The sequence below is a fragment of the Battus philenor genome, unplaced genomic scaffold, assembly GCF_028537555.1.
Source record: "Battus philenor isolate CCGP_79_NKW_IND1 unplaced genomic scaffold, ilBatPhil1.0.hap1 SCAF_15, whole genome shotgun sequence".
Classification (NCBI taxonomy): Eukaryota; Metazoa; Arthropoda; class Insecta; order Lepidoptera; family Papilionidae; genus Battus; species Battus philenor.
In genome coordinates this window covers 11327424-11340303 of record NW_027181677.1, presented here as the reverse complement: position 1 = coordinate 11340303, position 12880 = coordinate 11327424, and the positions used below count along the sequence as shown (strand labels likewise).

Here is a 12880-nt window from a genome sequence, read left to right as displayed (position 1 = left end):
AAAGTTTACTATAATTTTTGAACTATAAGACGTACTGAAACATAAGAAGCGTCTATTAAAAGGTGACTTTCAAAAAAAAATTAATTTTCTTGTTTAATTTACTACGATTTCCTTACTCTCTTTAGTGTAGTTCCATTTCGTTGAGTTTATGGAAAAAAGTTATTTTGATGTTACTTTCAAATTCTACACCAAGACCTGATTTGATTTTTCTATGTAAAAAGGTTTGTAGTTTAGTTCACAATAATCTGACATAGAGAAGGTTGTGTGTTAAAGTGGTAATGGTAATAACATATAGCGCATACAATGAATGCCCTCAATATCTGCCAGTTCAACCTCAATGAGAATATAAATGCCCACCAGCAAAGATAATATCTCAAAAACTAAAATCGCAACCGCGTCGCTTACAAGCGTCGTATCTCTCTTTACTGATAACTGTCATCCTTTTTGGAAAGTTTTTCTTCGATGTATTGATTCGGCTACTGTTGTATTGAACACGGTACAAAAATACAGTAGAAAAAAATGGTAGTTTTGTAATTAAAACACTACTGTTTTAAAGTAATTTAGAACTGACTGCTGTAATTTGAGTTACTACTACTACTACTCCGCTAGCTCAGTGACCCAAAGTGGGTCTTAGCCTCCGAAGCGAGAGACTTCCACTTTCCTCTATCTTGCGCCATCGTCTGCCATTGGTTGACATTCAATTCGCGCAAGTCTGCCTCAACGCGATCGATCCAGCGATACCTGGGTCTACCGACTGGTCTTCGACCCCTCGGTTTTTCCAGGTACGTTACCTTCACGCTCCGATCCGATCCCATTCGCTCCAAGTGACCAAGCCAGCGGATTCGTTGAGGTTTATATTCGCCAATGATATTTGTAATGTAATTTGAGTTGGGATGCGTTAAATGGAATTTTGAATGATCATTTAACGGTAGGTGCCGTCAAGAGGCAAATAAAAACTCTCCGTACTACTGATATCTTTGCCGTCCAGCCTCGTCTCCGCGTGTTTGATGCCGCTGTCTGACTCACAGCATTTCGGGAACGGCGCCATACTATTTGCTCTGAACACTAGACACTTGCTATAGTTCTCCTTAGTGCGTTCCGTGTTATTGTTGGCCGCGTATCGCGAACCCGTGTTCCTTCCTCAGAGCTTCGACGAACCGTTGTTTAGCAGACGAATGCTGCTTTCCCGTCCCACGCTTGTTCTGATAAACATAGTAAAATAAACATATTAATATCTTAATAAAAAAGAAAAGAGATATGTCTTTGATCATTATTTTTTTTGCTATTTTTTTCTGGCACTCGTGAATATTAGAGTGAACGTGCAAGAATAAAGTAGACCATCCTACTTTATTGTTGATCATTGCTTTAGAAGAAAACACTAGATGAATAAATGACATAAATCAAGTCGCAGGGTAATACGCAAGGAATTACTTGACTTAAACTAAACAATACATTATACCATTTGAACTCTTAAAAGAGATTTACCCTGACATATGCGTACTTACAAAGGTTTAGTAATGATAATATTTATTATGTTCTGAACATTACAATTCAAATTTTAAAGGTAAATTGGGCCGCAATTGTTTATCAAAATGGAAAACTCATCGAGGAACTAAAAAGGCACAACGTATTAATTAAAAATACCCTCTTATACAAATAAAAAAAATACAAATAAATTACGATTAATATGATTTTTGTATTTTTGGTCATCAAATATTTTCTAACATATTAGTCTAGAATTGATCATTTTTACTCCATTAAATAGTAGAAAAAGTAAGAAAGAGTCAAACACCGGGAACTCTTCTTGTGAATATACTTTATGATTGAGCAGTGGTAGCCCAGTGGTGAATGACTGAGATTTGCGATAGTAGCTCACGGATTCGATTCCCGAGATACAATACACACTTTTTGCATTATTTATATGGGAATCCCCTCTGCTCGCATGTTTGCAGGGTACAGGCGTGCTCTATCATAATATCATACTGCCATCGCCAACTAGCCTACCAAGCGTGGCGATTATGGTATATCCCCTCAGATATCTTTAGAAGAAGCCTACGTCTTGTAAAGAGCGTATAGAGAAGAAAAGCAAATCTTGGTAAATGTCATATTATACCTGTTGTTGTATGCCACCTTTGGCCTATGCCTTGCAGTGGGCTTATACGGCCTAAAACGAGGACCTTATTTGGTTATATTTGGCACGAATGTACTAATTGAATTGTGCTTTGTATGGCTAATTATTGTCATCTTTAGCATGGTCAGCGTGCAATGTGGACAGATGACATTATTAAAGTCGTCGGAAGACGCTATATATAGTTGTATGAAAAGGAACAATATCTAGCCACTTCCGCACATGCAATAGCAATCGTGCAACAAAGTGCACCGCCCGCCAGCCCGCTGATAAATGCGTATGCGGCAAACAATGCGAATCACACAACCGCCACCGCCATATCACTCAACACGTGTTTCACCCCTCCACGGGGCATCTTCAGAATTGTTACACCGGTTAGTGCTAAACACAGAGTCTCTCTTAGGATGGACTTCCGCAAGATAACGCCTGATTCCATTAAATATTTAAGATAGAGTTGCTTCCAACTAGTTATATTAGAAACCAACGCGGAAAGCCTTTGTTCAGCAATCGACGTTCTGTGGGTGAAATAATGATGTTAAATTATTGCCAAATATATTAAAAAATTAAAACAAGTTACGTTTAATTTTTTTTGTAATAAAATAGTACTACGTAGAAAATTTGAAATAGGAATGAAAGTAATTTTAATAACGTTAATTTTGTTTTTAAACAGTTTTATTTAGTTCGACCCGTACGGAATTTATTTGTTTATTTGGGTCAAAATTAGAAATTGAAATTTAAGCACCTTCTCGTTGTCAGATTGATCTGAAATTTGGTACACACATTTAATTTAAATGACAATACAATATATTAAAATCAATAACATTATAAATCTGAGATGGCCGCCGATACAAAATGGCGGATTACATATTTTTCCTTAACCCCCTCAATATGGGTATGAAATGAAAGGGCTACTAATAAAACGCGATGATTATGTCAAAATTTAAAATTTAAGATGGACGCCGTTCCAATATAGCGGACTAGGTACATATTTTTCCACAACCACCACAATATGGGTATCAAATAAAACCGTTTAAAAAACTGTTTAACTTAAAAGTTTTTCACTGATTTTTATCAAAAAGTATTGATTAAAATAAAGTTTGTTATTTAGCTAATCTCGTATCTGATATATTGTAATTTACAATACTTCAAATATATCACAAATGCTTTGTGAGGAGCCATGTACTTTTATCCAAAAGACTTCATCGTAGGCGAACGAGACCGACTCCGGAAGTCATTTTACAATTTAAATGCATCTATTGTGAATGACAATACCTTTTTCTCCGTAAGTTTTCACTTTTTCTTTCTCAGGATATACGTTTTTTTACATTTGTGCCTTTGATTTTTTTTTGTCATTTAATGACGCGTGTAAATATATGTGACTGGTGTACATTTTAACGTAATGAAAGCAAAAATGTTAATTTTAACTGAGCAAACATTTGATACCAAATGATCCGAATAACATTCGAGGAAACGACAAAGGAAAAATGTTCCAATTTCAAATTACAGCACAGAGCGATATATTTTGGTTCTTTTCAGTTAAATGTTAAAAACATAACGAGGATTATTGATCTCTGTTTGAAGAGTAAATGTATGTTCATTGTTCTGTATTTGTACGTTTCAATGTGTTTTAATTTCGCTTGTTTTGGAAATAATAATTTGGAAGAGTTTCATATATTTGCGTATGAATAAGGTAAACTATGTTTATAAAAAAAACAAGGTTTATTTGTGAAATATTTCATTAAATTAATTTTCAGTGGTTTTTCGTTAAGTTTTATTATAGCTACATAACTCTAATAAATAAATGTTATTTTTTCTGATTAAAGAAATTTATTTTAGATTTATATTTGAAATTCACGTAATTAAAAAAATATTACAACCTTGTATAGGCTACTTTAAAATGTAATTTTAAAGGTCTAGAGTGGAGATCACGGACTGGTAAGCGCAGCGTATGAGTTTCACCCAGGTGGTGTCCTTCCACTTTGTAGGTGGACCACCAACTTGTAGGTAGACCTCCACCTTGTGGGTGGACCTCCACCATATTAAGGTCATCAGAAGATGCTCGTCGTAAGCCTCTTCCAACTCGTCCTATTGAAAATCAACGGGGAAGACCTTTCTCCAGCAAGTAATGTTCTAAAATGATGGTGATGATATTACTTACGTCCTTGGCACCATGCTTATATTTGTCTTCCTGCTGGAGTGTAACCTCCTTGAAGTAGAGAGAGATAAGGACCCTCTTGCCCCGTGCGCCGATCCAGAACGGCAGAGGAGATACCTGATTAAAAAAATGTTAATGATTTCTTTTAAAATTCTATATAATGTGTGTTAGTGGCGCCCAAGAACGCCAACGGTTAAGATCTGTCCGCATAGCAAAGAAGCCGTTTTCAACAATCGATATTTTCTAGTGGTAGTTGAAATCTCTGATTTATGTAGTACATAAAAATTCGCAATCAAGTAGGGAAATAGACCATATATCGGACAAAAAAATCAATTTAAAAAAATATTGTAATTTATCTAAAAAACTAAGACAGGAAGGAACTGAAAATAAGATAGTATAAGGTTTTTGTTTAGTTAGGGTATTTAGCCACTAATAATAATAAAAATAAAAACATTTATATATGTACATGTTAATCCGATCCGCTACCACTTTTATTTCCACACAATGGTTGTCTGGAAGAAATTTTCTGAACTGTCGTACGAACGCCTATTGCATATTTTTCTTAATTATTGTACAATGTGTACAATTAACAGTATTGATTTGAATAATCCTATTAAATGATTCCATGTAACAGGAAAAAGTTCTGGATTGTGAAATAGAAAATCCTTTACAATAACCAGATTTTGCTTGTTGATTTAAATAAATAATAGCCAAAATATACTTCGTACCAACAAAACCTAGTTATCTGCCTGAAGCAGTCCGATAGAAGTAATAAATAAATGGAACGAATTTTGGGGTTGGTCTAGTAATATAGAAAACTTTAATTATCAAAATTTGTCTCAATAATAATCAACGATATTTCTATCATTATTGATATAGTATAGTGTATATGGATCAATATATACATAGGTATATATAAAATTTAACATAAGATAAGAAAAATGTTTATTACGCTCTACAATAATACACAATAATACATGCAAAATAACTAAAAAAAAAAGATAAAACTAAAGACAAAAACCGACACCAATGGCAGAATACGAAAAAAAAGTTTTATTTAAAAAAAAAGAATATTTTAGTCAATATAATTGATGTGTGTTGTAGTAGTGTGAATTAGTAATGTTTCAGTAACAAGAATGATTCTATGGGTGAAACACAATTCCAATAATGAACCTGCAGAGCGTCACAGGCTAATCAATAGAAACATTTATAGGATACACTTTTATTAGGTTTTTGCCATGACTTACCTATTAAAATGTTTTCTGAAGATTCCACTGGTGCAGTAGAGTGCAATTGGGTTCACACAGCTGTTTAGGAATGACAAGCAGAATCCCACGATGCGTAACGCGTGCCACCAGCCGTTGTAGTCGTCCTGGGCGGTAGGACTGGACATTCAAGAAGATTATTGTAACCAAACCATGCATGTACATGATATGTTATGCATCTTGGTAAATATAGGTCTAAAAAAAAAAAAAAAACTATTTGCAGTGACAATTTTATGCTTTTTAAAAGGGCACGTGCCTTTAAAAAAAGCAATATGACTTGCCTACATTGCTTAGAAAACAATAATACAAAAAACAGATACCGCAATGAAGTCGCTGCAACAAAGTCGTCAATTATCGCACAAAGTTAACACATTTAAATCAATATAACAGGTTTACGACATAATACACTGCTTACTTAATAATTACATTTATTGATATTCGTTAATTTTTAAAAAATAATTCTCGAAAAATAAAATGATTGACTAATCATTTTTTAGAGTATAAATATTTGTTTGTTTATTTTGAATGAGTTTATATTTGATATGTTCTTAATTCTGTGATGTAGTCACATCTTTGGTTAATAAGATCAATTATTATCGTCATTTCATCGTCCACTGCTGGTCATAGACATCCTCAAGAGATTGTCAAAAAAAGTTGGGAAGCTTGCATCCAGTATAAATCGATTATTATCTGAGATAATGTTATACAAAAAGAAAGTGGATAAGAAATAAATAATCATCAATCGCTAAGATGACCGGTCTTGCGGTGCCATCATTCAGTGACTTTCTGCGACCTTGACTAAATCATCACGTATGCTAGGTGCATGCAGGTGGAGTGTATACCCCCGCCATTTCCGTCAGATCGTGGTCATCACGCGTGTAACTTCTGGTACAAAAATTTTTGTAGATTTTTATGTTGTTTTTAATTATACAATAGTACGTATTAATTAAATTCTACGAATTATAGTTCCTACTTACCAGTAATAAAACCACATCATAAAGACATGGGATGGTAGAAAACAAGCCGCGAAAACAAGCACAAAGGCGAGAACCGTGAGTGCCACCTTTCTCCGCGCTCGCATCTAAAAATAAGATTTAAAATTTAATAAGGAGTTTTCATATCCTTAAACTGGATTTTCGCTGAAGCGTGAATTAATATTTATTTTAAAGAACCGTATAAACTGTATAGAAATTTAGAACGTGAATTTCTGCATTTAACTTAGGTCTGAATGAATCTGAAATTGTCAGCTTGCCATATATAATCAAATCGTCCCTAATCTGTCGTAAATATGCCTTCTATTGTTTTGCAAACTAAGTAGAGGTTTGTGTTACAATTTAACACCGAAAAAATTACTTATACACCTAGTGCAACTTAATCCTATGGTTTAACGTATTTTAAATTATTTCATTTTGTGTCTTATTTATTCAGATTCTTTCTTGGCACGAACATAAACCCTTGTTAAAATTGTTAATCCTATTTAAATGATAAACGAAAAAAAACTGGTCACTGTAAACACAACTTTCTTATGAGCAATAGGCGAGTTATCTCAGCAGATGTTTACTGTAATCTTATACCGAAGGAACTGTAAATATTGAGTTAAGCTACCACCCAAGTTTAAGCAACGATCTTTGTATGAACATAGTATAAAAGCAGTTTAGTCATGCATGTTCCAAGTTTAAATTATTACTTAGACCCTAGCACTGCTGACAAAGTTATTATACATGATATCTCTACGATATGACTGGATGTCTGGGTCATGTATCATTCTATTTAAAGACAGATGTTTCGTGTTATTTTTAATATTAATATTGTTTTTACTCACACACAATTCTCGCCTTGTAGTCGTATAATGCATTTAGCAGAGTATTTGTGAAGTATCTTATTGACAGAAATGATCTTTCTAACTGACTTTGGAATCGCATTGGCTATATTTAGTTTATGAATATTACATAAATCATTACATTTATAATAAGTACACATTAATAATTTAATCAAGTTAAATTTACGACTGAAGATTGCACTTACTTTTTAGAATTTTAATCGTGGTTTATAACGACTTGTTCTACTATGTTGCTTACTATATGTCGCCATCGCCTCGGCCCATAAGAAAGACATGATACTCTAACAGTGAAACCGAAGATAAACAAATTGATTTTCTCAGCCGATATGAATATTTTATTTAAGTGGATAAATCCATTGTGATACTATATCAAATTTGTTTTCCAAACTGTTTTGATCAAACCCGCAATATCTATCTCACTTTTTTATGAAAATAACCAAACAGTATTTACAAATAACGTCAATTACAGCATTTAAATCCCTATTGCCAAGCATAGGCCTACCCCAAAGATATCTTTAGGGTGATATTCCATAATATTTTAAATAAACGTTAAGCAGTGATAGCCTAGCGGTGGAGGCCTAAGAGTTGCGATCGCGGGTCGCTGGTTCGATTTCCGTGATAAAATATTATATAATTCACACTTTGTGCATTAATAACATAGGATTGCCACTGCTTCCAAAAAAGTTTCCAGAGGATTAGCAGCAGCATTTTCTGCATACCATAATACCATAATGCGATTGCCAAACCATCTGCTAAGTGTGGCGATTATGGTATATCCCCCAGAGATATCTTTAGAGGAAGCCAATGTCTTTGTTTTGTAAAGAGTGTCTATGGGCTGAGACGACGACGACGACAATAAATAAAACTGCGTATAGAGAAGAGTAATAAATCTTTGTAAATTTTCATATTATACCTGTCGTTGTGTGCCCTGCATCTCACCGGGCATATTTTGTGTGCTCAGCACCAAATGCCGCGCCATCAGGATATAGAATAGTGCGATGACAGCCAGTGGTAAGGAGTAGTACACCAGGAAGCGGACCAAGACCATGGTTTTAGGATAATTCTCCCCCCACTCCGGCGGGTACGGGTAGCAGACCAAAAACTGTTGAAAAAGAATCACTGATTAATGTTCAAAATTTTTACATTTAACCTTAAAATTTAGTATTCATATCTCTTGAAGTCAATTTTTATAATGTTTGTGTTGTTGGATTTGTCTTCGTCTGTAATACTAAATATGTATTAATTAAAATAAAAATAAGTAACGAATTAAATGACATTGAAATCTTAATATAAAATGAGATTGGTACGAGTATAATATAAGCAAATAATAAAATTTCAATTTTTGATTAGTAGCTTATTCGAGCGGTATGATTAAACAGAATTGTGTTAACAAGGTCATGTAAACTATCTAATCAAATAGGATTTAGGATACAACTGGATTTCTCAACGGAGAAACGTAGATTAATCTCGTTGGAATTAACGAAACCTCAGTTCAATCATATGTAAATGATCATAAGTCAAGGGTTGCTTCAATTGACAGAAGTTTTAACTAAAATTTGAAATAAATACCTCGTCATCTTACTTGGATAATCATGTATTGTAATGGGTAATACCTTTAAGTAATAAACTTAACATGCAAGGTCGAGTAAAGCAAAAAGAAATGATGATGATGATATAAAAATTAAAATATCGCGACGAAAGAAAAGAGGCGATGTGTGAAAGGATTGTAACTAACGTAATGAGAATATAAGATTACCCGAAGGACGAAAGAAGATAGAAAAAGACGAGAGAAAGGAGCGAAATAAAAGTGTCTGCTATTTTAAGATAGGGGTAAACGGGAACTCCCCAAAGACGTGGGCCATAAAAAAACAAAAGTCACAATTTGTACGTACTGTTTATTCTACAATAAAGAAATCATTAATTAAACACGACAATACGTCTGAAGTTTACAAATACAGAAGAAATATCCAAAGATGCTCCCTTGTTAAATAAAACGGTAAATAGTTAAAGAAAATAACAAATGGCAATCAATCAAGCAATTCGGTAGTTGTACATTAATGTTTCACATCAATATTTAAATAATTAATTACAATTATTTGAAGTGTTGTAGGTATTGTTTGAATTTTCGAGACTATATGACGAGTTAAAGAGAGTATAAATGAGACAATTAATTATAGGAGAAATAACAATCATTTTCAAATTACCGTTGTTCTTAATAAAAGTGAAAAATTCTATGCAACCAGTAGCATTTCAACTCGGTTTACTATTTTGTATAAAACAATTATTTGTGGAAATTACTGTTTTGTCGAAGAGTCTAAATTAAAAAAAAAACAAGATTACTGAAAATCTTACAATGGCGTATAGGATTTTTTTAAGTGACAACAAAGTTATTAAGACATTTTAACTACTGTATAAAGGATATTATTATTAAGGGAAGGTAATCATAAAAAAGTCCCGATAGAGTTGGTTGCGGGTTCTTCTTAAATAACAGCGTGTTTTGTACACCAGTTGTAGATGAGTTGAGTTTGGTCTTTTATTTGGTCTATTGTTTTGATATTATCATCGTCTCAGACATCACTGACAGTCATCAACAATCATCCGATCTCTAATAGGTTCGATAAGAATTGATCATTTGGATCTCCTCTGTGCTTGCCCTCTTTGACCTCCACTTCAGAATATTAGGCTATATCGGTTACATTTACCCTTTAACCCTTACGATACTGTAGGTATATGTATGTCCCATCAAACATATGGACTGTTGGGACATAACGTCCCACTGAATTGTGATGAGAGACTGCTACGTGAAATTTATAAGCAGGTTGCAATAAAAATGTCATAAGTAAAATATATTTTTTTATTTCATTTACATTTTAAGGACTTATGGTACAGAAATTTACACTTCTACTAGATCAATGGTGCGTATAATCCCATATCGAATTTCAAGTTTTTTATAGAAAAATCTTAGTGAAATATTTAATGGATTCAGGCGTTACATTGCGGAAGTCCATCCTAAATAAGAAAGGACCAATATTTAGCCACTTCCGCACATGCAGTGGTTGTCGTGCATGAAAGTGCACCGCCCGCCAACCCGCTCGTAAATGCGCATGCGACAGACAATGCCAACTACACAACCGCCACCGTAAATTCACTCAATACGTGTTTCACCCCTCCACGGGGCATCTTCAGGAGCTGTTACACCGATTAGTGCTAACTCGGTGTTTAGCACTAATCGGTGTTGGCGTTGTCTGTCGCATGCGCATTTACGAGCGGGCTGGCGGGCGGTGCACTTTCATGCACGACAACCACTACATGTGCGGAAGTGGCTAAATATTGGTCCTTTCTTATCTTAGTGAAAATTATATGTTTATTACCAATTGGCACAAATAAGTACATTCACACGCCTGAAGTAAGAATTAAATATAATTTCAATTTTAGTCTTGACACACTATTGTACTGCAGTATCGAAAGGGTTAAATGCTTAACAATATGAATAAAGAAAAGTATTTTTATGTTACATCTTGTATAAATGTTACCTGAGTAGTGGGGTTGACGACAAAGGCTCGCAAGTATGAACCTATGTACGCAGGCGTTGCGAGCAACGCGGCCAGTATCCAAATTCCGATGGCGGTGGCTACTGTCAATCTCGTCGCACGCTTGCTTCCACCTGTGAAAACTATTTTTTAATTATTTACGTCAAGTTCATTGAACTTTTATTGTTACCACTGACACGTCTTTATTATAATTATCATATTAAAATTACTAGCCGAATTAGCAAACGTTGTTTTGTTACAAATTTAATGATTCGTTGCGTGTGTGTTGATGTAGTCTATGAATAGAAGGAAAGGAGCTCTTTTCTTATTTGTACTTTATTAAAAGTTTCATTGATCAAGTAAAGCATTGCACTTTCATTGTGTATCTATAGGCTAATGGCTGATGACTACGATGATGAAAAAATAAGTAAATCCAACTTTAAGGAAGAGGTCAATCATCGAATCCAACTCAGAAAGGCAAGGTTCAGTAAACTACGAAACATTTTCTCGTATAATAGTGGCTTACAAAAATGTACCATCAAAGTGTGTAACTAGTGTTGACTTGCATTGAAACGTGGTGATTGACTTAGGGTCTCATTTAGTTGTTACGGTCGCTCAATAAGCTACGGAGATGGCTATGTCTGAAATTTTTGAAGGAGATCGAATAGGCAATGTGCGGATTCATAGATGAAAGTTTGTAACACGACATAGTCCAGCGGATGAACAGGTCACACAAAGCGTTAATCAGATGACCGTGGGAGTCTTTAAGTTCCGAAGTGGAAACCACAGAATTCAAATCAAGTTGCGCGGAAGATGATAGTTTAGATCGTCGGAAAAGTCGCACGCTTATTAATTATAAATATTATTTAATAACGTCACCGTTGAATTAATGTATCATAATTTAAATTTAGAACTTTTATTTATACTGGTTTTCCTACTGGATTAATAATTTTAATTGGAACTTACTGTGGCGTATGCAACTTTTTAACACTTCAGTACTTTCGCTTTGAAGAAGTGAATAAAAAGTCGAAGGAAAATTAAAAAAATAAAATGTTGTTAATAACTTTAAATATATTCGTAGCTTGTTAATATTTTAGTTATATATTAGTCTGATGTAGTAATTAATTATTAATTTGTTGTTCCACGTTGTAATATTGATTGTCCTTTAATATGACAAAAGAAACATATGACCTGTAGTGACGTATTATAAGTATAAGTAATGTGATAGGCTTTCAGGATCTCGATACTTAACGCCTAGCCTTTTATTTTTGCGGGGCTTTTGTGTAGATACAAGATATTTTGCCCTCTAGTGGAAGGTCAAGGAACTCGCAGTTGCCCTCAGTACTATAACAAAGTACCTCATGGCTGAAATATACCCCCCCCCCCTGGTTTCCCCGCATTGCGACAGCAAAACGGGTCCACTTAGCATCGCTGTCCTTTGGTTTGCTTGGAGTGGATGATGAGGACCCCCAGCCTAAACGCCCTGCGAACTTCGACTGACATTCTGTCTTATTCTGCCATAATCCAATGTTCAGACTATACTGGTTTTATGTCCTTATGGGTAAAACTTGGTTAAACTGGAATTCTTTGCATATATGTGCCTATCACTAATAAACGAATCAATGGAAGAAAGTTATCTTTGATAAATATGTATCTTATATATATCTTTAAATATATATATATATATATATATATATATATATATATATATATATATATATATATATATATATCTTTAATATATCTTATACATATCTTTAATACATGGGTTTAATTTTTTTCTTTAATAATAACGTAAAACTAATTAAAGGAGGAAAACAATATGTTTTATTTTATACAATACTACTAAATAAATATTATAAAAGATATTATTAACAATACGCTAAAATAAAAGCGTTTTAACAGATATGATAAGCGACAAAAGATCATTCACCTACATTTCTTATGTATTGCCAGTATGAC

The 12880-nt window shown here is 33.9% G+C and overlaps 1 protein-coding gene across 1 annotated transcript in view; it reads right to left on the bottom strand.

The window, feature by feature from the left end:
- Window positions 1–890: 890 nt before the first annotated feature.
- The window catches only part of LOC137918794 (neuropeptide CCHamide-1 receptor-like), a 28924-nt gene continuing 16934 nt past the window's right edge, over window positions 891–12880 (bottom strand). The window contains exons 4-9 of the mRNA XM_068761695.1: window positions 10922–11052; window positions 8302–8490; window positions 6526–6629; window positions 5531–5668; window positions 4287–4400; window positions 891–1202 (exon numbers count right to left, since the gene is read on the bottom strand). Of these exons, the coding sequence (XP_068617796.1) occupies window positions 1142–1202; window positions 4287–4400; window positions 5531–5668; window positions 6526–6629; window positions 8302–8490; window positions 10922–11052 (737 nt within the window). The 3' untranslated portion in view covers window positions 891–1141. The remainder of the gene's footprint in view (window positions 1203–4286; window positions 4401–5530; window positions 5669–6525; window positions 6630–8301; window positions 8491–10921; window positions 11053–12880) is intronic.